Source organism: Anopheles funestus, chromosome 3RL (genome assembly GCF_943734845.2).
Source record: "Anopheles funestus chromosome 3RL, idAnoFuneDA-416_04, whole genome shotgun sequence".
NCBI lineage: Eukaryota > Metazoa > Arthropoda > Insecta > Diptera > Culicidae > Anopheles > Anopheles funestus.
Genome location: NC_064599.1, coordinates 23,926,121 through 23,952,111, shown reverse-complemented (window position 1 = coordinate 23,952,111; position 25,991 = coordinate 23,926,121). Strand labels below are relative to the sequence as shown.

Here is a 25,991-nt window from a genome sequence, read left to right as displayed (position 1 = left end):
TACAAATATTTTTGTTTTGTTTGCTTTGGGGAGTAGTTTATAAATACTGTCCCCCAAAAATCCCAATAATGTTCCCTACAACAAATTCTGCTTTCATTTGCCACGGTTATGTCTCCATGCGAATTTCATCAAATGTTTCTTCAAGGTTGTTGGTGGTTAAAGGTTCGCGTTTGTGTGTGTGTGTGCGCTAATGGGTTTCTTCCAGAAGAAAACCAAGCCTATTTAATTATTTATAAATGTTGCTTGTGCTACAATAACAAAAGTACTAGCTCATTTCTTTAACAAACTAGCAAAGTCTATCGATTTACAGTTGTCAGTAAATAAACTGCTCATTTACCAACTGCTTACACGCCTATTGCCTGAGCTGCCACAATTCATAACAAATCACTGACATACATAAATATTATCTTTTCGTAGCATTTTTTTGTTTACTGTAATCAAAAAAAGTCTATTCCAAATTTATTTAATCACAAAAATATCATTTAATTTTAACTGTAAATAAGTAACTTTTTTTTTAACATTAAGCAAAACAACTTAAGGCTTTTGGCAATGGTTATATGTCTTCTTCTTGCGTTTTGTTTTTAACATTTGGTGATGGTTTCAGTGATTTCATTTTATGCTTTCATTTTCCTTTTATTTGTTTTTTTTTGTTTTTTTATTCTATTAATATATTTCCTTTAATTTTAATTAAACATTTTACTAATTTTGTTTTCTTTTACTTTTATTTTACAACTTCTGCTACTGACACACAACCACTTCAAAACCGCGTGTACTTTGTGAAACGTCAAATTTTGCAATGCTTTTTTGAAAATGCAAAAATGGAAAACCCCTCAAAACAAATAATAATAAAATAACTTAACCTCACCTCCAAACCCCCCCGGTTTTCCCTTGTAACAATGGAATTTAATGTAAAACCAAACTTGCCCCATTCGCGTACTAAACAAACGTTCGTATGGTGCGTAACGCTCGATCCCGCCTACCGCTACAGTATCGGGCAGCGGTTAATTCCTCCGTACAGTCGAACCTCTCCGTCCCCGGTAGCATGCAATCCAAATCCTTCCTTCCAGCTGCAAACAGTACGAACAGCGTAACCACCAACAACACCACCAACAACCTGAGCGCCGTTGGCCCAGTCAGTGGCACACCGGGAAGTAAAGGGAACGCTTCGCCCCATTCGACCGTGTCGAACTCGTCGTCCTCCCGCAACAACAGTCCCAATCATTCGATTAACACTAGACTTCTAAGCAGTAGTAGTAATAGTAGTAGTAGCGTCGTCGTCGTCAATCATAAACTGCTCAATAACAATCATTTACTACCTCCTCCCTACCATCAACAATACCAACATCATCACCACCAACAACAACAACAACATCTGCAAATGGGTACCATACCCGTGCATCTGCTTCCCGGCGCTAATGGGAATGCCAACGCCAACAACAACCACCAACAATCATCACCGGGTTCTGCACAACAACCGTTACCGGTGTCGCCATTTTCGTTGGCCCTGCAACAGAAGCAGCGCAGTTTTCTCACGTTTGGCTTTGGCGCACAGTCAGGCGGGTCGGCCGCATCGCGCCGCGAAAGCCATGTGAACGTGAACGTGACACCGACGTCACATGATGCTGCAAGCGATACGCCCGAAATTCGGAAGTACAAGAAGCGCTTCAATTCGGAGATACTGTGTGCGGCACTGTGGGGTGTGAACCTGCTGATCGGTACGGAGAATGGGTTGATGTTGCTGGATCGGTCCGGACAGGGCAAGGTAGGTAGTGTGTGGGAAATTTTTTTAAATCGACACGCAAAAATGTTTATTTAAAAAATATTTGTCTTTTCCAGGTCTACCAGCTGATATCTCGTAGACGGTTCCAGCAGATGGAGGTGCTCGAAGGACAAAACATTCTGGTGACCATCTCGGGCAAGAAGAATCGTGTCCGCGTGTATTACCTGTCCTGGCTCAAGTCAAAAATTTTGCGCACAGATGGACTAACGGATGTAAGTAGACTTCGCACTGTAAACAGTCGTGCTAGTCATTTCTGGACTCTGTTCAAGTAGAAGTGGAATCATTTTCACTTTTTGGATTTGCTTTACATAAAACTTTACACACAATCGATTTCATTTAGCAAAATAAGGATGGAACGGTTCTAGATCTACCTTTATATACTCAACTTCAACTTGAAAACATTTTTGATATGGTTAAAACTAAACCATTTCATCATTAAAACCTTCTTTATCAACGTCCATTTTGTTCGATATCTTTACAGCAACAAGTGGAACGTCGCAACGGCTGGATCAATGTCGGTGATCTGCAGGGTGCAGTACACTTCAAGATCGTCAAGTACGAGCGAATCAAGTTCCTTGTGATCGCTCTGAAGGACTCGATCGAAATCTATGCCTGGGCACCGAAGCCGTACCATAAATTTATGGCATTTAAGGTAAGTAACGGCCATGGGTGTGTTTTGAAAATGCCAACAAACGAATTAAAAAGACAAAATCTTTACTCTTTTAGAGCTTCGGTGAACTGATGCATCGGCCCCTTTTGGTCGATCTAACGGTCGAGGAACAGACGCGACTAAAGGTTATCTACGGGTCGGCGGAAGGTTTCCATGCGGTCGATCTCGATTCGGCAACCGTTTACGATATCTATCTTCCTAAGCATGTAAGTTCGAAGTGGAAATGTTTGCTCCCGGATGTTTTCCTTTAATCGCGTCTCTATTACCTATTGCACCTTTCTAGACTCAGGGTCCAATTTCGCCACACTGTATCGTAACGCTGCCGAACTCGAACGGTATGCAGCTGTTGCTGTGCTACGACAACGAAGGTGTCTACGTCAACACGATGGGCCGCGTATCAAAGAACATCGTGTTGCAGTGGGGCGAAATGCCAACCTCCGTTGCGTACATTGGCACCGGTCAAATTATGGGCTGGGGCAACAAAGCAATCGAGGCAAGTAAACCGTTTCGCGTGAGTCACTCCTGTTTCTATGGAATAAATACTCATTTTCATCATCCTTTATAGATTCGCTCGGTAGAAACCGGCCACTTGGACGGAGTGTTTATGCACAAAAAGGCGCAACGTCTCAAGTTCCTTTGCGAGCGGAACGACAAGGTTTTCTTCAGCAGTGCCAAAGGCGGCTCGTCCTGTCAGATCTACTTCATGACGCTGAACAAACCGGGCATGGCCAACTGGTAAACCACCAATGTCCCGGTTGAGATGGTAGGAAATATAGGACGAGCGACAGCCGAAATCGCTAACGTGTTGCGTGTGTATGTGTGTAGCAGAGAAACGACGAGAACGATGGGAAAAAAACAAACAAAACAATCTTTTTACAGCATCCCCCATTCAAGAAAGTGTCCTCCCCGACAAAGGCTTTTGAAAAGATGCAGTGGTGTTTTGCATAGAAAAAAAAACCCACAGTTTGCAAATGTGCACACCCTCATACATACACACAAACAAAAAATGGACACAGAAGCGAAATGAGAAACAAAACAAAACAAAACAAACCAGAAAAAACATCCCGGGCTAGCAGCAAACGTAATAATTGCAGTACAGTGAACAGGAAACCTTTTTACTCTAGAAAATAGTAGCAAACACAATATATAAACGAATTATTAAAGCCGACGAAGGCAAACAAAACAAGCCGAACAAAACAGAAAACAAACCCGCAAACGGAAGCATAATGGTGTGGTTGCGAAATCGTAAGAAAAGGTAATAGAAAGGAGTAGAACACGGAATAGATAACCAAGTTAGATAACATTATTATCGGAATGCGCACCGATATGGGTACACACACACACACAAAGGCACACCCTGTTTGCACCGTATTTTGTGCAAAAAAAAACTGGGGTGAGACTTAGAACGACGTCACTAATTAGAGAGTGCGACGAATATCGTTGTTAGCAGCAACAAGCAATCCCATCTTATGAGCGCATTTCCCAGTATTATTCCGGAACTGTGCAAACCTCCCTCAATTCTCCTTTCCCTTCCCTACTTCCGGTGCGCGTTCGATTGCTGTTTGGTGCTCTGATGTATTTTTTTTTCTTTGTGACTACAACCTCTACTCTCTTCTATACGATGCATCTATTCCAATATGGACGCGCCTCAGTTGTATCGATTTTGGGCATTTTCCCTCAGTCTGTATTATTCAGGTTAGCATTTGTAGCACGGTAATGAACTCTTTTATCTGCTACGCGTTGAGATATATATCGAAATAGGCAGGATACATAAGCAGGCATCAAAACACGATGATGGGGCGCGACCGTTCAATTATTAATGCGAAAGCTGAAGGACGGAGGTATCATGGAAAAGTGAGAATAATTCAAAGAAAAGTTCTAGTAGTGTTTTCCCTCCCTATTTTTTCGCAGTAATGTTACCTAGCGTGGTATGCCGTTAAATCAAGACAGTATCCTTTTTGTTTTGGTGTTGCACTTAAACCGGAATCAGAATCGTCAACAGGTGTGAAAAGGTGTGTCGTATGTAAACGGAAGAGAAGAGTAGGAAAGCATTTTCGATTTTGATGCAACATTTCTTCCAAACGATCAGCTGTCGTTTACGTTTTTTTACCCCTGTATTTGTAGTAACCGGTAGCAAACTTTGCAATCGAATTTTAACTACAAACTTCATACAGAATAATATGGAACTGTGTGAATTTGATATAGATATATTGTTTTTTTTTACACACACACACACACACCCTCTCCCAACACTATCTTAACGTGCAGCAATCATTCACGCCCAAAAGCATTTTGTGTGTGTGTAAGTGGTTTTTCGGTTTTATCTAAATGAATTATTTCGGTTTTCATCACGCTATAGAGATTCGCCAGTATGCAAATATTTGAGATTAGTGCAAAATAGTGACGGTACATATTAAAGAAAGTCCAGCCAGATTAGGTAGAACGGACAATTGTTTAGACATATGTGTGTGTGTATGCGCAAAGGGTTGTTTATATTTTGATTTCTTTTCCATTTTTGCAATCTGTTCTTCTAATCATTTCATACTGATGTCTTATTATCTGTTTATTTTTTTTTCACATCATTCACATCTCGTATTTAAAGTCTGCAAACAGAGAGTGCGCAACACAGGGAATTTGTTAGTTAAGATATTGCGTGATAGCTTGGTATAACAACAACGTGCCAACGAACGGTGGCGTTTGTGGGACCAACCTCAAAACGAGCCACTTGCCATCGGTTCGTGACACACACACACAGCAAAAGAGAAGCAAAGTTTGATAATTCGGCACACTGATTTATGTCCACACAGCGCGACCGGAACTAGTAATAGTGTGGAAATCGAAATATTTATCACGCTCCGTATAGTTCGCGCCTGAGTGGGCTATAGTTTATTTTTGTTTTCAATTTTAAAGTTTTTTTTTTGTTTTTTTTTTGCTTCTCATCTTTATGTTTTCTTTTCTCGTTTGTTTACATATACATATGCTTATTATATATATATACATACATAAAGATATCCAGAAGATAGTATTTTATTTTTTTCCTTCTCACTTATATAGCTCGAAGTAAAAACGTTGCTGCAAGAAAGTAAAGCAAAAAGCAAAGCATAAGTAAATGAAAAGAGAACTCGAACAACTTGTAGCACACATAGTTAACGACTGTATCGTGCTCTAAAGGAATGGGGGGGTAAACGTGTGGTAGAAAAACACAAAGTGTGTAGAAAGCATAAATGCAGGGTTAGAACGCACATTGTGCGAAGAGAAACTCGCCGAAAGGTAACGAAAAGGATTAAACTTTAGAAACTATAAAAAAAGAAGAAAAAAAAACACGCTAGACCGAAACCCGAGATAGTAGTACGTAAAGAAGAAAGAAGAGTAAGCGAAAGAGTTAGAAAACCGTACTTTGATCGCGATGGCGTCCTAGTTTGAGATCGGAGGGGGATTTTTTTAAAAATCATTATAAACCCGCTCCCGCTCGGGTTATGGAACCGTGCATGCGGTGGGCATTATGCTCCCATTTTCCAATTTATAAGCAAAAACATTAAAACAAACGAACAAGAAAAAACAAACATGAAATTTGCCCATCCATGGGCAAAGGGAGGAGCGTGTGTGTGTGCATGTTATCGTTCACGTAATCATTCGCCTACATTAGAACACGTATTAAAACAAACGTAAAAGAAAAGAAAAAACAGTCATAAACATACATACACAGCAAAAACACAACTACACACACAAACAATCAAAAACTCATTCACAAAATCATTCTATCTCTCTATCTCTCTGTTTTTTGAATTAGGAAACCCATAGCAAGTAAGATGATTTTGGGAAAGAAACAAAGTGAAAACGATGTTGAAGCATAAGAGTGCGCAACCATGTAATAAGCATGATAGAGGAAATAGTAAGGAAACAGGACAATTAGACACAGCACAGAAAGTGTGCAAAGTGGGAAAGTGTGGCATGAAAGGAGGAAAAAAAACAACAACCGGCATATTAGCATAAATGGAGAGCATGATGTGCGCGCGTCAGAAAGAACAAAACAAGTAAAGCGAACGATACGATGAATGAGGTATATATGTGTATAGAACAGCAGCGGCAGCAGCAGCAGAAGTGCAGTGGGAAATAAAACTATCGGCAAGAAAATGTAAGTCCTGAACATATGTGCATGATGGTCGATTCACTGACAATGAGAAATGGAACGCTGACAATAGCAGTAATAGCTACAACAATAACTGCAGTCTAGGTAAGGTAAGTAATTAAAATAGTAATTTCTTGAAAATTAAACATAGATTTTGCTTTATTTTTGTGTATTACAAATGATGACTTCTGAAATAAAAATTAATGAAAAGTTTGTTTACATTTCTGAAATATAGATGTGCGGTCAGCGGTATGGCGGCTAGGTGATAGAAGTGACTGTTACCTCTTTCTTGCATGCTGTCTTGGTGTCGAAAAACCAATTTCAGATTTTTACACCAACAACCTGCATAAAGAGAGCATCTAACGAAGGAGGTAACTTTTACCACAGTCCTCAGGCTAAAGCTCCATATAATGGTCCCTTTCCCCCTGGTTATCATCGGTAGTAGATCGAATGGATGCAGGATTTTTTCTCCTTCCTCTGATACAGGGTAGCCCTTAAGTTATAATTAATTCGTCTCGTATTTTTTTGGCTGCTTTTCGTATATTTTTTGAATTCATCTCTGCTTAGTTTTATTGCTTCCCAATAGTTTTTTTTTTAAATTCGCTCCACAGTATTTAATGCTTTCTTCATTATTTTTAACAACACACCAAACAAGAAGCAAATTTTTCGCTTAACATTGTCGGCACACAGAGCGTTTATGAGCAGAAGTATGAATATTATATTCGAAAAATACAAACAATCAGGCTGTACATAAATATAATTTAACTACATTTACTTTAAGGTGTAGACCATTTAAAAAAATAGAAACAAAATACAAAAATAGAAACACGTGTAAATAGTTGTCTACGATTCTATTTTCCATCTCTGATTAAACTATGTTCCCCTTGGCGGATAATGCTTCGTGAAGGCCGTAAATAGAATGATAGTTAGGGTATCATCCCTAATGGGGTTCTTAGGTATCAATCTTTCATTTCCACCGAATGGATCGACAGTGTTCATGAACCAACTGCAAAAAGCGTGATCGGGCTGTTGTTCATGAACGGATTTTAAAACGGCCATCCAGCGATATGGATGTGAAGAAGGGTGTGCTTTTACACAATGGGTTGATTTTTTTTAAAGTGTTAGCAAATCGACTAATAGATAGTTCTTTTCAAATACATGTACCCCAAATGCAAATTATAAATTATATCTACACAGCCTGATTGTTTGAAGATCTCCAATGTTCATACACCTGCTCAGAAGCAATCCGTGCGCTGAGAATTTTTAAGAAGTTTGTTTCATGTAGTAGCGTTCAAAAACCTTTGAGAAGCCGTCAAAAAAATTTGATATGAATTCAAAACAATAAGGGATTTATTTAAAAATATATGGAACGCATGTAAAAAATTGCGACATACCCTGTATATTCATGCTATCGGTAACCTCGTCCGTGGATGCTCTCTTGGGGTCGAACAATCAGTTTTGATTCATGGGGAAATTTAAGAAAGAAAAGAGATGGAAAATATTTTACTTTTGGTCCTACTTACTCACACTATCGATCATGTGTTTTTTTTTCGTAATGTGTTACTTAAGAATCGTAGGAGAAAAAAGAACAGCTGTATAAAGCTCTAAATGCTATAGCAAACATGACGGAAGGAGATGAATGTTACCTCTTCTGTGGATGATCTCTTGGTATCCGAAATGATGAATCTGAAATGATGAAAACTTATACGCTCATTAGTCGCTTAAGTAAATAAAATATTCTAATTCATAAATAAGTAATTTTTGATGGACTTCAAAAGAAGACTAACGAGTCTTACCACAACCCTTAGGAGAGCATTTGTTTCGGCTGTTTTCGTAATAATTCTTACAAATTTACTGATAAATTGTGCACGACAGGGAAGCTAGCATTTTTTATTCATACAATATAAATCAATAATGTTCGAAACATACTATATTATGTTAACACTATTTTGAACCACTCAAAAACTAACATTATCAGTAGCTCCCTCTCCTGATCCTTAAATATTTGTTCCGTACTCTGGTTTCCTTCGCAGTGCGATTCATTTACCTGCGGCCAGGATTAGATTCTTTACAACGCAAATGTCCAGGAAGGTTTCCGGCTGTTCCACGAGTGGATTCTCCGATAGATCAAGTGTCTCAACCTTGAACCGTTCTACGGAATACTTCAGCGGTAGTGTGCGTATGTTATTTCGGGAAACATTTAATGTTTTCAGCCAATTCAACTTGTACACCAGCTCGAAAGGAAACGTGTCCAGTCGGTTTCCCGAAACATTGAGCTCCATAATTGTGGAGATATTGAAAATGTCGCGATCTAGTTGATCGAGCCGATTATTCGCCAGGTTAAGATATGCGAGATTAAACTTCGAATTCGATTCCCAGCGGAGTGATGTGATTCGATTGGAATTCGCTTTCAGCATGCGATAGTTCGGTCGAACAGGCAAACGTTCCAATCGATTGCCAGTAACATACAGCAAGGCGATGAAATCGTTCCGTTGCAGAATATCGACATCCTCCAGATTATTGTTTGAAAGATCAAGCTCATAGAGTGGAACTTTAGCGAGAAAATCGGCATCGGAGATAGTGCGTAATGCATTCCCTGCTAGCGACAGTGTCATGAGCGATTGTTCTACGGAAAACAGATTTGGAGGAAGTTGTGTAATAACATTGGCCGCTAGATTGATTGTTCTAAGCATTTCTAAACCCTGAAACCAGCGATGATCTACCGTCGCTAGTCTGTTTTGCGAAAGGTTTATATCTGTCAACATACGACAATCGACGAAGAAAGTGGATGAAAGATGCGAAATCTTATTCTTCGCTAGCGATACAGTGTCCAAAGAAGTTTGTTCTTGTAGTAGCAAAGGTGGAAGCGTTTGCATGGAAGAATCGCTTATTACTAACTGCTGGAGCTTTAGCGCATGGAAGGCATCCTCTTCAATCAGCTCCAAAACGCTTGAACTTATCTGAAGATCCGTTAGATTCGGTAGAAAAGTGAAGCTCACAGAGCGAACCATTCTTAACGAGGTGCTCAATAGCTTCAGAGTTTCCGTGTCCTGATATGACCGAAATTCGTTTCCATCGCCCAGATCCGACACATTATTACCACTCAGATCTAGCGATCGGATCCGCCCGTCCAGCATCGGAACAGTTGCAAGTTTGTTGTACGAAACGTCAATATTTACCGGATCCATGTCCGAACGGTTGTTGCTCCCCGGATCACCCAAACAGTCACCTTCAATCGATGATATTGAGTTGTTCGCCAACTTGATGTCTCTCAGGTGGGTAAAGTTTGATGTACAAAATTCTGGCCACGATTCGATTTGATTGCTGATGGCTGATAATGCTTCCAACCCGTCCAGAACCGTTCCAACCGAATTTAGTGAGTCGATTGCGTTGAAATCCACAAACAGCTGGAGTAGTTTCGTGCCAGCAAATGCCCAATCGTCGATGGTTTTAAGCTGATTGTCGTTTAGATTTAAATACTTTACCGGTGATTGGTGAAAAACGGCAGCTTCGATAACGCTGAGTGCGTTGTAGGACAGGTCAACATGCTCAAGCTTCGGCAAACCGGAGAAGGTGTCGGTCCGTAACACCGACAGTCGGTTGTGTGGAAGAAACACACGCTCGAGTTCTTGGTTTTTGTGGAAAAGCATTGGCAAAAGTTCCGCAATACGATTACGATCCAATTTAATGCTTTTCAATTTCGGTAACGTTTCGAAGAAACTCTCGTCAATCGTTGCAATTTCATTACCATTTAGGGTTAGAAACTCAACCCGTGTGTCGTTTGTATCGAAGGAAGACTTGCTCAAAATCGTCAAACGATTGTTTTTCAACTCCACATCCCTAGTCTGTAGGAAGCATGGATCAAACGTTGAGATGCGATTACCGTCCAGTACAATCTGCGTGGAAAATGGTTGATATCGGAAAATATCTTCGTCTAAGCTAGTGAGCCGATTGTTCCGTAAATTTAACTGCCACAAACTCTGCAATCCACTGAACACGTCCACTGGCAGCGTTTCTATCAGATTATTCTCCAAACTCAACTCCAACAGATTCCCGTTTGCGGTGAACAGCTTCTGCGATAAGGTTTTCAAAAAATTATCACTTAAATCAAGTTGTTGCAGTGCATGAAGCTCGGCGAAGGTGTTATCATGCAACGTTTCGATGATGTTGCTAGCCAGCCTAAGCTCTTTCAAACCGCCCAACCGAACGAATGTCGATCCGTTAAGGTGTTTGATAAAATTGTGGCTTACATCAAGGTGTTGCAACTGGTTTTCCGTTGGTAGTATCAGTCCGTCGAGTGATGTGAGTCGATTTTCACTCAACAGAAGATCCTGAAGCTCGCGCAACGAGCCGAACGTGTTTGGATGCAGAGCGTTGATATGGTTGCGGTCAAGGTGCAATGTTTCCAGCTGTGGTAGGCTGGCAAACTCATCACCAAGTGTCTCCAATCGATTGTTGGTGATTGAAAGGAAGGTAAGGGAAGGCTGTCCCGAGAGTGCTTCCTTCGGTACTGCTGTGAGGAAGTTATCGTTTAGGAAAATCGTGGTGAGATTTTCCCACCATTGGAATATATTGGAATTTAAGGTACGCATTCCTTGGCTTATTACAATACAGATTACGTCTGGGTGGAATTGAATCACACTCGAGTCAGATAAATCCGTGGCGAATTTATCAAATATGAGTGTTACACCATCGAGACGGCCCATTTTTTCGGTCACGTTCAATTTATTCTGGCCTGAAGCATTCTCTGCTGTTGTCTCTTGTTGATCTCCATTTCCAGCTACTATTGCAAATGTAGTGCAACATATTACACATAAGAGTTTGAGCAATCTGTACAAGCGAAAAGTGTTTTAAAACCTTGCTAAACAATAGTTCATTTTAAACATCAACACACTGTCTAAAATAACTTACATCTTTTCGGATTTTTTCACCATGATGGAACAGTGCTGTTGCTAAGAGCAACCACACCAGAACTGATCTACTGATCGACTGATGCAAGTAACCGTTTCACTCTTAGCAAGTTAGCGATATTCTACCTACTCTATCAGCTCTTTTCGAGCTCGAGATGAGCGACTGATCCGATTACAAGGAATTAGCACAATTTGTTACTATTTCATACTTCGGAGAAATTCAACTCAATCGCGATAATGTACTATCAAATTGTTTCCCTTGAAATCCCTTGATGTTTAATCACGCTCAATTATTATTGTTTTTGCTTCTTTGAACTGTTGCGTTGGTCAAACTTTATTGCCTATTACTGTGACTTTTGCCGTACTACTACATTGATCAAACAATTGTATTTGTTGTTATAAATTTTAATAACAAACAGATTTTAGAAGATAATTTTATTTTTATTCCGTGTGAAATTGTTGACAAAAAGGAATTAATTAGAATTTTGTTATTTGTCCAATGTGACGACTCTTAAAATCGAACCTAAACTGTTCTCTCTCTCTCTCTCTCTCTCTTCTTGGCTTTAACGGCCTTACAACGTCACGTCGGCCATTTCTGGCTTACTAGACTTATTTTTACCACGTAGCCGGATAGTCAGTTCTTGGTACGGGTGGACGGCCCGGTTGGGATTTGAACCCGGTCCTGCCGTGTGGACCGGCGCCGTTTATCACATACCCCAACCTGAATTAAACTGTTATACTGCTGTAATAACAACTGTTATCAAATAAGATATTAAGGCAGCTTTATCTCTCGGCTCCAGATCGAATTAAAAACAACGAGTTTTATCTGTTACAGAGTTTGGCCATACAACGTATTAGAAACTGAAAATTGAAATGTACGGCCCCAGTAAGAAAATATGAAAGATTTTATCTTTAAGCATCGCTTAACTCGAAGTTCCTTAGCGGTATAATTTCAGTAATTATACAGCGCAGCTTAACAGAATTTAGATTCTCTGATACGGCGATGTTTAGAGTCAAGTGTCATGCTAAAAGCAGAAAGTAGAATTGGATAAAAAAAAGTTTATTTATCTTTTTCCATCTCCTCTCTCTAATCTCTCTTCTCTCTTTTTCTTTGATGAATCTGCTCTCTTCATATCAATTTATGACTAACTGCGCCTTATCCCTTCATATCAGTATTATATTTTCAGAAACTAACAGATTTACACTATTGGAGGCTATCGAGAATTGAACTCTGTCTATCTGATCCAAATGTTAAACTCTAGATGGTCTAACGGTATGAGCTATTAAACTATGATGGAAGACCCTTGCTAAAGGACCAATAAGTGAAATGGACGGCTTGTTTAATCTGTTGTTTGCTATTAGCTAGAACTCCAAGTATAACACAAGCTTAAAGGCGCTAACGGGATGCTCTGCAGTAGCGCACTAGCAACTGGATGCCGTTGGGTAGAACTCAAAGTATAACACAAGCTTTCAGATGCTAGAGTTAGAATCGGAGGAGAAGTTTTAGAGTGGGTAAGCTTGTATTCTGTTCGGAGGAGGTATTTTAGAGACAATAAGCCGCTGTTTCGCCACCAAAGCTGATTTTTTCTTACAGGGGGTGAATAGATGTCGTTCACTCGTGCAAAGGATCGGAACCGTTCCACCCGCAGATTTTTCCTCCCAAAAAAAACACATATCGGTCGAAGCTGGGTTTATATAGAAGCTTTATAGTTCCAGTACTCATATAAGCCTCGGAGTCATTGGCTTTGTACACAAGTGACGAAACCCGCTTAGCCGCGTTCGAGAGGAAGATGCTCAGAAGGATTATCAGGGATTATTAATCCGTAACGGCGGACATAGCATCGATACCTTCGCCTTTTTTCACGAAGGAATCCAATTCCATCACGCGGAAGCTGACCTAGCTTCGGAATTGAAGCTCAACCGAGAGGAACCACTTTATTAAAGAGCTTAGTCTCCCAACAACAGGGCGGCCCGGTGGTGCATGTGATAAACGGCGCCAGTCCACACGGCCGGACCGGGTTCAAATCCCATCCGAACCGCCCGCCCCTAGCAAGGACTGACTATCCGGCTACGTGGTAAAAATAAGTCTAGTAAGCCAGAAATGGCCGGCGTGACCTGTAAGGTCGTTAAAGCCAAAAAGAGAGAGAGAGAGAGAGAGTCTCCCAACAAAAGACGAACGCTCACACTATTCACTGGTAAGTTCTTTTGCACACTTACAGGATTTGCAATCTATACCACTGGGAGAGGCAAAGCCAACCTTGCTGATCGGACTTCAAGGCCGAATTGCACCGTATAAAACCGTTGGAGACGCGTTTCGGCCAACCCAATGAACCTCAACGATTAACTCACTATCGTACAGCGAACTTGATGCGCCAATCTCCGTTGGGCTGGTCATGTCATTCGAATGACACCGGACGACCCAGCCCCAGTAAAATCCTTATCCAGATATACGGTAGGTCCAGATGGAGTAAAGGTGCTCATGTATCCGCTAGAAATGCCTTGCCCAGTTTGTATTCAATTCAGCTCAAGCAGCGCTGAAAATTATGGCAGAAGCTCCGTCATCCTGGAAAAATAAATAAAAACACTTCTCACTGAGTGTTGGAAGAGGATACTCAACCTTTCGCTGTCGGCAAACGGTCTGTTATGAAAGCCGGCTGTGTCATTAATTTAAATGGTAAACTCTACACTTACAGTGGCCTTGGTCAAGTGCTGCGATTTGATTAGAAACTGCACTTGGGTTTATCAATTGATTCGATGTGTGCAAGCAATGTTGTATCGAAAGTGTATTATATTTATACATTCCACTGCTTGCGTCCATGATTCATAAAGTATGTTCAATATTGGCCACTTGTCTTATCTGTGAAGTTTACTAACGAAACTAATTGATATTGCTCTATCAAGAGTGAGCCTATACACTGTAGATATAATAATTGAATTTGTTGAAAAGAGTAATCGTTATTAATCTTCGGTGAAAAGTCATTCAAATCTTGAGTCATTTATAAAAAAAAAACTATAAATCGTTAATTTAAAGATTCAGTTCACTATTCATGAACTTTCTAACTATTCAAAGCTATCATCAAATCAATTCCGGTTTACTTGACCGTTACTATCCGGCTTCCGCTTGTATTATAAAATGTTTTTTAAACATAAATGTTAGCACTATTAGATAATCAAAACATCCCGCTTGTTGATTATGAAGGCGATATTCCAAAAAAAAATTCACGAAGTTAAATTTACTATGCCAGGAGTGGATGTGAGAAAGGTCCATGTATGAATATTCAATTTGGCAGTTATGCATGTTATCAACGACTCTCGCTCTCGCTGGCCGTTTAATCCAGCGTGTGTGGATGATTTTGTTTAAATGCTTATGGATTTAGACACTTAATACACTTAATACACTTACACTTTTGGAACAGTTATTACTTTGTACTTTTATCTACCTTTCCTAGATGAAAGTTGCAAAGTTTTGTGAGATATTGTGCTCATTTTTAATCTACACATCCTTTCGATTCGATTCGAGCATAATAATAAAGCGACTCATAATTAATAACTTCTAGCCCATCCCAAACGCTAAATAGCCGATCTTCTCCACAAGCAGTCGATTTTTTGTGGGTGGATATTAATCGATTTGAGTGACTTTTGATACCTGATTCTATTAGTAGATGATCCTGCATCATTTCGTATCCTTTTACACAACTAAAAATATAGTATTTGTGAATGTAAATTGTTATGATGACGTGTTTTAAGAATTGTGATGGAGAATATTTTTCACAGAAATAATTAACATTATTATATTTAAGAAATTATTTCTCCATCTCCCTGCGAGAAGAAAATACGGATGCGAATAGAACTCAACAGCCCTCTACACAGGTCATGATCGAATAGTCACATCCATCTGGAGAAACTCAATAAAATGTGGAAAGTAAGATTAATGTAGTACAAATGAAAGAAGGATAGAGAGAGAGAGAGAGAGAGAGAAAGAGAGAGAGAGAGAGAAAGGGAAAAAAGAACCAAAAACCCAAAAGGAACGATTTGCCAAAAAGGTTTTTGCCGAAAAGCTATCACCGAAAAGCTTTCTCTTTCACTAAACCGGTAGTACAGTGTCAACGACCGTTTTTAAGACAACAGTAAAAAACCAGTTTAAAATTATAGGCCGAAATGAGTTTTGTTGTTGTTGTGGTTGTTATTTCGCGCTCCAAAAATCACGACAGAAGACGCCATTTAAGTACCTTGTGTACCTTTTGACCTCATTTCTTCCGTGCGTTGTGTTTAAGCACCCGATGCAAGTACTTTCTCCAGAATTGAAGTTGAAGGTTGTTACGACCAGCTATTAGTTGATCGTTTAACAGGAGTTTAAGTAAAGCACTTTGCTTACGCTTGCTGAAAATCTGTCACCAAATGGCATTTTAAGCCATCGAAGCGGACCGAACTTCCGAAAGTAGTCATTAAAAGGGGAAGTAAAGTTCATATACTGATAGCGAGATACAGCTCTTTTTAAGACGAAGTTTGTCGTAGGAGGGGATACAACAAGACACGATCGCAAACCGAACCGCACTCGATCGCTGGAAGATCGTCGCAGCTTGCGCAGTCTGTAGCGAGCTTACGATCGTGCCGGTAACATTAATTCTCGCGTGCGCACGCGTCTAGCTTCGGCTTGGAAAGGTCGACTCACGGGTGTATTCATGTGTACACCGCCGTGCCTTGAACGTTGCCTTGTTGAACTTGAAACCCATCGCCGGTCGTAGACAAAACGGTTCTACTGTGAAAACGTTTCAAGTGGCCACTTCAACCGTGGACAGGTGGACAGCGGCGTGTTAGTGTATTTTTGCAAAACAGCACCGGAAGACAGACTGTTGTTGTGACGGGATGAGTGCTTTAAGGAGAGTTCTAAAATTTCTACTTGGTGCCGCCATGCCGAGTGTATTTGTTGGTGATTCCCTCAAAACAGATTATACAACAACCGTACTGGCACGACCGGACAGATAACAGCATTCCAGCCAATGTAACCATATACTCCACAGTGTGTGGCTGTTCTGTACGGCAATATTTACACTCTAACTACTCTAACCAGTTCAATCATTGCGACCTGCTGCCCACAAACACCGTCGACGCGCACGACACAAACATCCTTGAGGTGTGACGATTGAAGTGATCCTTGGGCTGTAATTATTAACATTAGCCGCAGTGTTGTCGTGTGCGCGATAGATCGTTCGTCCGTTGGAGTTGCCGCGTGGGTTACGCCACCAGAACGCGTTAGAACCTTCATGGACGACTTCATGACGGGGTAGATATTGAAGATATGCATGCGTGTGTGTGTGTGTGTTGCGGGGTTTTTTTTATCAAACTGTGAATGACATGATAAAACCAATGTCAACAAGTAGAATTGCTTGAATCGAGAGGGTGTTTTTAGTTTTTTTAGCTGTATGCTAAACAGATAATTGATTTTAATTTACACTGTTTTTGTTAAGTGAAAAACAAAATAATTTAAATTCATCATTCGATGATGTCAGAAAACAAGATCAGTACATCGTGTATGTCCTAAATGAATGTTTTATATTTATACGGTACACCTAAATAAAAACTTTAATTTCAATAGGGGAAAAAAGATTCATTATATGTTTGTGTTGGAAAGAAATGAGAACAAATCTATATCCCTAAATAATATTATTGTCACTGTGAAATGCTACATAATTATTCTACAAGTGTAATGCGAAATTTGATTGAAATATTAATTGTTTTGAATGTGAAGTTCGCAGAAATATTTGCTGAATATTTGATTTGAAACCTTTTAAAATATTTGAAAGAAAAGATATCTACATGCATTGATAAAGTACCGACATGTATAAATATACACCTACAAGGTCGTCGATGTTTCAATCGAAATCCGAATTATAAAAATAAGATTAGCTCGTTCAATCCGTTTTTCGACATCTGGTAACAGGAGAGTATACTAACGACGAGGTTCAATCATTCGAAACATCCACAATGCGAGATAAGTTTTGGGCGATGCTTGTAGGTTACAACTTCTACATACACGGCATAAAGTGTTGCGCTTTTGCACGCCAGATAAGACCCAGACTATCCCACACGACGAACGAGCTGGTGTACTCTTAGTCATTCGGAAGATTATAACCGTGTTTCGATCTTGTGGTTTATTAAAAAAAGTGTTATGAAATCCATTTAATTTTTGCTTCTCTGATTTTTGTATGTATTTGTAAACTAATTTTTATTTAAAAAATATTTACTTACATATCAGGCGCTATAACCTGTTCGCGTTCTTAGTCTACTGAAGAAGTCCTTTAAATCGCATAGAGAAATAGTTGAAAAAAAGTTTGTGAAATACTGTGTTGTATCAACCACCCTTTGTAATATTATAAAAAAAAAACATATTTCTTTCATCCGTCCTTTAATTCAATTCCATATCATTAGACAGAGAAGCTTATCGATTGAAAGTATGATGTAGAGAAGAACAGCATGATTGGTATCTAAATGATGTGGTATATCAAAATGGCTGGCGTACACTAATTGATTACCGATCTAATGGGATATTCTTCGTTTGGCTTAGCGATGCGTGCGTATCAGTGGGCGTTAGCCATTTTAAAGTAGCATAAAAAAGTAGCATAGGATCGATCAATTATTCGAATTCATGTAACAGAATAACTTTCAAAAAAGTTGCGCTGGCCATCATACACTTAATTAATCAATCATCACAATGTACGCGATCGTTATCACTTGCTGTCTTTTGACTTCCCTTTTCGCTTCGGACAAAGCATTTGGTAGAGATAGTGCAATAATAGTTCTACAAAAGTTAAAAATACAGTGGAACGCTGATTATTCGAGTGCAACTCACACGGTCGTCTTTGAGTCTTATTAGACCTCAAACTGAAAATGAAGGAAATATTTCATTCGCTGTGTTCCCTAGCAACTTAGTAGGTTAAATCATGCGAATTGGAGATAAAACTTGCAACAAAGCATGATCTAGAAGAGAAATGTCAAGATTCTGTGAAGTCTAACTCAAGGAGCAACAGTGGACAAGATAGGAAGAAAGGACTTAATGTATTGGTATCTTTGTAGCAAGCGACGAACTGCCATAGGAGTGAAATTTTGCGGCACACTCTACTCTGGCCATTGCAGTTGAACCTGAAGGGAGGCCAAAAACGACTCCAAGGACAGTATAAAGGACAGTGAAGGACAGTCTTCAAGTAGAGAGGATCTTTGATCTTCTGAGTTAGTGGACATATGAAGCGGCTATAAAGAGTCCGAATCGTACAAAGCTCCCAGTCCAGATGAGAATCTATCGGCGACCTTAGGTATACTATCGAACATTTTGGTGGACAAGATCACGAAACCCATAATGGCGTATCTGCGAGTATGTTGATAACTACTCGACTGCCTTCAAGTTGATTTGATAATTAAGGTGATAATTAGTATCCGTGTAAGAAAATAATTCAATGTAAATAATCGTACTATCGTCGGAGTTTTTCGCACTATTATCAAGTTTAATACACTTTCTTTCTGATCATTCACTAGCACGCATTATGCTCTTACTGAACTCTATATTTTACAAGAAACCACAAACATTGGAAGCCATCTCACAGTCTCGTTTTTACACGTTCGGGTTGAAGCGCGGCCAGTTGCGGATCTCGTTGAAGAACGCATTACCGGGGCAAGCGGTAGCGACGGCCTGTCGGTGTCCAATCAGCCAGTAGTTGGAGGCGATGTGACCCAGCGAAACACCGCAGCTGATCAGCTGCTGGGCGGCATTACGAGCGGCCGCATTCGGGATACCGTTGGTGAACGTGCCCATCACACCCATGCCGACCGAGCGATCGTTGTAGCCGGGTGCGTGTGCTCCCTGACGACCCCAGCCGCGGCCCTCGTAGGCGGCACCGTTCTCACCGACCAGGAAGTTGTAGCCGATGTCAGCCCAACCGTTTCCGTCCATGTGGAAGGACTGGATGTTGCGCATCTGCTGGGCACAGGCGGCATCCGTAGTGCAGTGAGCACCGGCCGTATGATGCATCACGACCCACGGTGCCGGACGGATCGGCAGCTGGGAAGTGCTGGCACCACGGGCACCCCATTGAGCACGGGTCACAATACGGGGACACTGGGCCGAGACGCCTGCCAGGCAAACGGCGGCCAACACCAACACGGCGGCGAACTTGTTCATCTTAGCAACAACACTTCTCGATGTCGTGATAGTTACGGTGGAAATGTAGCCTTGCTTGACCCCGGTCGGAAGGTTTTATAGACATACATTATCAACACTTCGCGATAAACTTACTCAAAACTTTAGCCTGTGAGGAACCGAAAATTTAGAGCGTGCCGTGTGAAAATCGGTCGATACTACGTCACGCTATATTTGGCCGGGCTTGATAAAGTGTGGGATCAGATTAGCCATAAACGTTTCAATTGAACCATTCGGACTCCCGCAAGGACTACCGGGGCTGGTGGATTTCTCGATAAGATAGCGAACCGCAGGCCAATTCGCAGACCAATTCGACGGTAGGTGACGTAGGGTTCGAGTGTCGTTTTATGTGGGACGCGCTTAAAATCTAGAAAATGCTACCGAAAAGTAGCAAAAAATTCTCCTTCCCATTCACTGGTGGTTTGGAAGCGCTATCAGGGGCTCGTTTTTGATAGCTTTGTTGGTGGTGGATTAATGTTTGGTGTTGGCGCTTCTTTGCCGTTAGACCAAAGTTCTTAGACGCAGGTAATTAAATAAGACCATTTAATATCCCATTGGGCAACACTGGTCTATATCTTGTTGGACGGCGTAGTCGCGTATGTGGAAGCAGCGCAGATCTTTATACGAAACGACCGGGTATGAAACTCCATCCGACTGACTATCTGGCTATGGATAAATCAAATCAAGGAAAGCAGGAAAAGGCAAGCCAAGAGCTTTCCCGAGGTTGTAGTGCCACATAAAAAGAAGAATTTAACATCTATTCTACATTGTTTAGTAATAATGAATTCTATCAGTCTTTAAACCCAATTTCTCAGATCAGGGAATGAGGAATAGAAATGAGAGAAGATGTGTGAGATAAGCTGATGATGTGAACTCAAATTACTTGTTTAGTATAGTCTGATAACTTCACCGTCATTACTGCAAACTTCAAGGGATGATCTACTACTTGCAATGATCGTACACTCCTTTCTAGCTGAATTTTTCAAAATCGGGGTCTAATAGCCTAAAAAGAGGAACCCTCTTTAGATGTCCATCTGTAATAGTGTCTGCACAAACCGTAATATCTCATCGATAAAATTTCTCGAATGCTGGAATGCATTTTGAGCACTTCAACGGAATATCCTCTGGCGTCTCTTTGACATCTGAGCTATCAAAGAAGGGTACGCCTCATGTATACATCTCACCTTTTCTCAAGCTATCCTTGGAAGAAACTTCAACTTGCCGGTAGTTGTGTTATGCAGAGCTTAACTTCCCTTAAATGGTCTGATATCCGAACATAGAAAACTTAAGAATGAGCAAAGTTCGAATTAACTTCGAATTAACCGTCTCCGCTACCATCTCCATCACTGAGCCGCCCTTGTGTCTTATTAATATCAAGAACTTTATTCCTGGAAAAACGAATTTGTAAGTTGGTGATTTCAACCTCAAGAATAATATTCAAATATTATTCAAAAATTCAAATATTATTCTTGAGCTTGAAATCAATAACGCACAAATTAATTTTTCCTGGTATAAAGTTCTTGATATTAATAAGACACAGGGGTGGCTCAGTGATGGAGATGGTAGCGGAGACGGTCTCTACACGACAGGACAAATCGCATCCGGGCCAAACCCTCGTTGACAGGACTGGCTATTACTTCTACTCTGTAATCTCTTGTGCCTCTTTTTTGTGGTGTATCTTTTGAACAACAAAATACATCACGGTAGAACAAACCCCAACGGTATATGCGTTAGTTCCCCTCGTCAAGAGCGGGGTAATCTCTTCAGTTGTGTAAATAAACACGAGTCAATTCATAAATGTAGCTACACAAAATGACACGATCAGCAGATCATTTGCACTGTTGACGGGTGAGTGAGTGATTGACTTAACTGGGCTGCCACTATTAGTGTCTCTTTCGAGGTACATCTTTCACTTCACCCTGCCGCTATCTTATCATTCCCATTAACGAACTTAACACATTTAGAAACATGCTTAATGAATCCAATTTCCCACACACTCACACACACGAACAAGGTGGCATCAAAGAGATGGGGGATTTCTTGCCTCGTTTCTTCCACGATTGGATCGCAACTTTGGAATTTAAGAATTTGGAGCAATTGAACATCCTTCCTTATACGTCATCGGGACTGTCTAGCGCATGGCTGTGGAGACACACGCAATGTTGGGAAAATCCAACAAGCGCTGCTTATCACAGAGGTCTATCCGTGCGTGGGTTGCGATGGTTGCAGGCTAGACCCGTCGTCGAAGAAGAACAGTAAAAGTTGTAGAAGGCCCTCAGTAAAGAAGTTGCCGAGCACACCAAAATAGGTTCAATATTCGTCTTTAACTGTGTCGTTGTATTAGATTAGACTCGCGAGTGATTAGCGCGTGAGAAGAGCTTCTGTGTTTCGATTACGATAAGAAATCTACTACCGAAAGCGTTCAATTCGGGCACCTGATAATGGCAATAACTTGGGTATATAAAACCTGCCCCACAGCACCCACATTCGACAGTTAAGCTTTGGAAGCCGAGTTATTCGCTTGATATAGGCAACAAGATGAACAAGTTCGCCGCCGTGTTGGTGTTGGCCGCCGTTTGCCTGGCAGGCGTTTCGGCCCAGTGTCCCCGTATTGTGACCCGTGCCCAATGGGGTGCCCGTGGTGCTAGCACCTCCCAGCTGCCGATCCGTCCGGCACCGTGGGTCGTGATGCATCATACGGCCGGTGCTCACTGCACTACGGATGCCGCCTGTGCCCAGCAGATGCGCAACATCCAGTCCTTCCACATGGACGGAAACGGTTGGGCTGACATCGGCTACAACTTCCTGGTCGGTGAGAACGGTGCCGCCTACGAGGGCCGCGGCTGGGGTCGTCAGGGAGCACACGCACCCGGCTACAACGATCGCTCGGTCGGCATGGGTGTGATGGGCACGTTCACCAACGGTATCCCGAATGCGGCCGCTCGTAATGCCGCCCAGCAGCTGATCAGCTGCGGTGTTTCGCTGGGTCACATCGCCTCCAACTACTGGCTGATTGGACACCGACAGGCCGTCGCTACCGCTTGCCCCGGTAATGCGTTCTTCAACGAGATCCGCAACTGGCCACGCTTCAACCCGAACGTGTAAAGTCTGTCCGTTTTGTTTAGAAATATAAAGTATAGTGTTAGGAAGATCTCTTTTACAAAATCGTACACCAAGTTGTTTTATTGAATGCGTAATGTAATGCGTGCTTATAATGATCATGCCATTCTGGACTCACGGAATCTTTGACGTATTGCCGTGACTCAGGAAATTTCATTCCTATTCGAGGGTTTCGTAAATACGACATTACAATGATGATTGATAAGATCCTGTCATAAATGTAGGTGGCATATAATGATAGTGAACTGCTCTTTCGTAGTTCCTTATTGGTTATTTTCGCTATGAGAAGCTAAGAAACTGTTAAAGAGTGCTGGACTATAAGCGACGCAGCAATATTTTGATAACATGGGCTTGTGAACAATGATTCATAATATCCTTTTGCATATCATGGACATCATAAAATGGCAATCGCCTTGTACAATAGTCTTGTGCATACATAGTGAGAGTGAATGATTAAATTAAAGCATCTCGTTTACGATGTAACTCACTTACAGAGATTTTAATCACGAAAGAGTTAATTGTAACCCATACGTCATGACTTTTTGGAGTGAGTCGATAGTCGCCGCAAATAACTCATTTGGATCCGTTAATAGCCGCTTTGGCTCATGCGAATGTAAAAATGATCAAAAAGTCCGATGATGTCGATGTCATCCGCGAAGCCGAGAAATTGGAGAGAGAGGGGGCAAAACGTGCCCCGGATGTCGAAGCAGATTCCAGAGCGATGTTAAACAGCAAACAGGAGTTTCCTTGCACCCGAGTCTGAGAAATTTTTTGCGAAACTCTGTACAAAAAATAAATTGCAAAAAGTCGCTATACGTGTATTTTCAGCAAAAAATCGCCATTCGAAGCGCGACTCGATGCCATGCCAGTCTTCTGTAATGGCGGCCAGAATAGTTCGATTTTGCTGGCAATCACAAGGTAAACAAATACAAATTTTAAAATTAGATCGGTTAAGGTTCATTAAATATTGTAAAGTTTGAAATAATCGATTGCCTTTTTATTGTTTAAAGTAGGCAAGGGTTGTATATAATTATTGTGAATGTAAATACTACTTTTAAAACAGAACAATAGCTGATAATTCGAGAAAAAAATCTCATCTCGTGAACATTTCCCAAAAAAAATTCTCTAAATTTACCAATTTTCTAAAGCTATAGCCTCAGTCGTTTTTTTGAGTAATTTAGCAAAATTTTTCAATTGATGTATTTTAAATGCGAATTTGTTGAAAAAAGTTTCCTTTCACTCACGTAATGCTTTAAATTAAAAATATAATAAAAAATCAGTAATAAATTTTCAACTCGAAAATTTCATAAGGCTTACCCCTTACGTATTTTTGGGAAATTTTGCAAAAAAAATTTAATTGATTTATTTTAATGCCAATTGGTTGCAATGTGTTTCTTTCCACTCAAGTAATGCTTTAAATAAAAAAAAGAGCGAAAAATCATAAAAAAATCTCAAAATTCAAAAATATGAAAATTTATTAAGGCTCATTTTTGCACCAAGTTTTGCCTATAACTCCGTCAGTATCCAACGGATTGCCAATATTTAACCTGTGGCCGATAGATGGCACCAGTGGCTACATTTTCTTCTTGGACAGCCATGCTCTCAGGTGTCCGTGCCGGAAGTTATTCGAGGAACCAAGTTCCTTACCCTGTTTGAGAAAATGTAAAATTTTCCTCATTTTTGAGCAATTTAGCGAAATTTATAAATGTGATATATTTGAATGCGAATTTGTAGCAAAAAGTTTCGTTTCACTCAAATAATGCTTTAAATTAAAAAAATAATAAAAAATCAGAAAAAAATTTTGAAAAAATTTTCAACTCGAAAATTTCATAAGGCTTACCCCTTACGTTTTTTTTGGGAAATTTTGCAAAAAAAATTAAATTGATTTATTTTAATGCCAATTGGTTGCAATGTGTTTCTTTTCACTCAAGTAATGCTTTAAATTAAAAAAAGAGTGAAAAATAATACAAAAATCACAAAATTCAAAAAAAAGAAAATTTACTAAGGCTCATTTTTGCACCAAGTTTTGCCTATAACTCGGTCGGTATCCAACGGATCGCCAATCTTTAATCTGTGGTCGATAGATGGCACCAATGGCTACATTTTCTTCTTGGACGGCCATGCTCTCAAATGTCTGTGCCGGAAGTTATTCGAGGAACCAAGTTCCTTACCCTGTTTGAGAAAATGTAAAATTTTCCTCATTTTTGCACCAAGTTTTGCCTATAACTCGGTCGGTATCCAACGGATCGCCAATCTTTAATCTGTGGTCGATAGATGGCATTTATAGCTACATTTTCTTCTTGTACAGCCATGCTCTCAGGTGTCCGTGCCGGAAGTTATTCGAGGAACCAAGTTCCTTACCCTGTTTGAGAAAATGTAAAATTTTCCTCATTTTTGCACCAAGTTTTGCCCATAACTCGGTCGGTATCCAACGAATCGCCAATCTTTAACCTGTGGTCGATAGGTGGCACCAATGGCTACATTTTCTTCTTGGACGGCCATGCCCTCAAATGTCTGTGCCGGAAGTTATTTATGTAAAATTTTCCTCATTTTTGAGCAATGCAGCAAAATTTTTAAATGTGATATATTTGAATGCGAATTTGTTGCAATAAGTTTCTTTTTACTCAAATTATGCTTTAAATTAAAAAAATAATAAAAAATCAGAAAAAAATTTTGAAAAAATTTTTAACTCGAAAATTTCATAAGGCTTACCCCTTACGTTTTTTTTGGGAAATTTTGCAAAAAAAATTAAATTGATTTATTTTAATGCCAATTGGTTGCAATGTGTTTCTTTTCACTCAAGTAATGCTTTAAATAAAAAAAAGAGTGAAAAATAATAAAAAAATCACAAAATTCAAAAAAATGAAAATTTAATAAGGCTCATTTTTGCACCAAGTTTTGCCTATAACTCGGTCGGTATTCAACGGATCGCCAATCTTTAATCTGTGGTCGATAGATGGCACCTATGGCTACATTTTCTACTTGGACAGCCATGCTCTCAGGAGTCCGTGCCGGAAGTTATTCGAGGAACCAAGTACCTTACCCTGTTTGAGAAAATGTAAAATTTTCCTCATTTTTGCACCAAGTTTTGCCTATAACTCGGTCGGTATCCAACGGATCGCCAATCTTTAATCTGTGGTCGATAGATGGCACCTATGGCTACATTTTCTTCTTGGACAGCCATGCTCTCA

At 40.3% G+C, this 25,991-nt stretch overlaps 4 protein-coding genes across 29 annotated transcripts in view; 2 read left to right on the top strand and 2 right to left on the bottom strand.

The window, feature by feature from the left end:
- LOC125772034 (serine/threonine-protein kinase mig-15) overlaps nucleotides 1-6,601 on the top strand; it is a 54,771-nt gene extending 48,170 nt beyond the window's left edge. For 24 of the 26 annotated variants that reach the window (XM_049443319.1, XM_049443325.1, XM_049443326.1 and 21 more), the window contains 6 exons: nucleotides 989-1,762; nucleotides 1,837-1,992; nucleotides 2,262-2,432; nucleotides 2,507-2,656; nucleotides 2,734-2,943; nucleotides 3,016-6,601. In XM_049443319.1, the coding sequence (XP_049299276.1) occupies nucleotides 989-1,762; nucleotides 1,837-1,992; nucleotides 2,262-2,432; nucleotides 2,507-2,656; nucleotides 2,734-2,943; nucleotides 3,016-3,189 (1,635 nt within the window). In that variant the 3' untranslated portion in view covers nucleotides 3,190-6,601. The remainder of the gene's footprint in view (nucleotides 1-988; nucleotides 1,763-1,836; nucleotides 1,993-2,261; nucleotides 2,433-2,506; nucleotides 2,657-2,733; nucleotides 2,944-3,015) is intronic. The other 2 variants (XM_049443333.1, XM_049443338.1) reach the window with 1 other exon arrangement.
- Nucleotides 6,602-8,441: 1,840 nt separating this feature from the next.
- On the bottom strand, nucleotides 8,442-11,783 carry LOC125772038 (insulin-like growth factor-binding protein complex acid labile subunit). The gene is made up of 2 exons (XM_049443358.1): nucleotides 11,491-11,783; nucleotides 8,442-11,409 (listed from the first exon to the last, which is right to left on the bottom strand). The coding sequence occupies exons 1-2, from the start codon at nucleotides 11,511-11,513 to the stop codon at nucleotides 8,619-8,621; spliced, it is 2,814 nt and encodes a 937-aa protein (XP_049299315.1). The 5' UTR covers nucleotides 11,514-11,783; the 3' UTR covers nucleotides 8,442-8,618.
- Nucleotides 11,784-19,025: 7,242 nt separating this feature from the next.
- LOC125772071 (peptidoglycan-recognition protein SC2-like) lies at nucleotides 19,026-19,728 on the bottom strand. The gene has a single exon (XM_049443425.1). The coding sequence runs from the start codon at nucleotides 19,660-19,662 to the stop codon at nucleotides 19,096-19,098; it is 567 nt and encodes a 188-aa protein (XP_049299382.1). The 5' UTR covers nucleotides 19,663-19,728; the 3' UTR covers nucleotides 19,026-19,095.
- A 2,097-nt stretch (nucleotides 19,729-21,825) lies between these two features.
- LOC125772072 (peptidoglycan-recognition protein SC2-like) lies at nucleotides 21,826-22,850 on the top strand. Its single transcript, XM_049443426.1, has one exon. It carries the CDS (start codon nucleotides 22,219-22,221, stop codon nucleotides 22,783-22,785), a length of 567 nt encoding a protein of 188 aa, XP_049299383.1. The 5' UTR covers nucleotides 21,826-22,218; the 3' UTR covers nucleotides 22,786-22,850.
- Nucleotides 22,851-25,991: the final 3,141 nt, after the last annotated feature.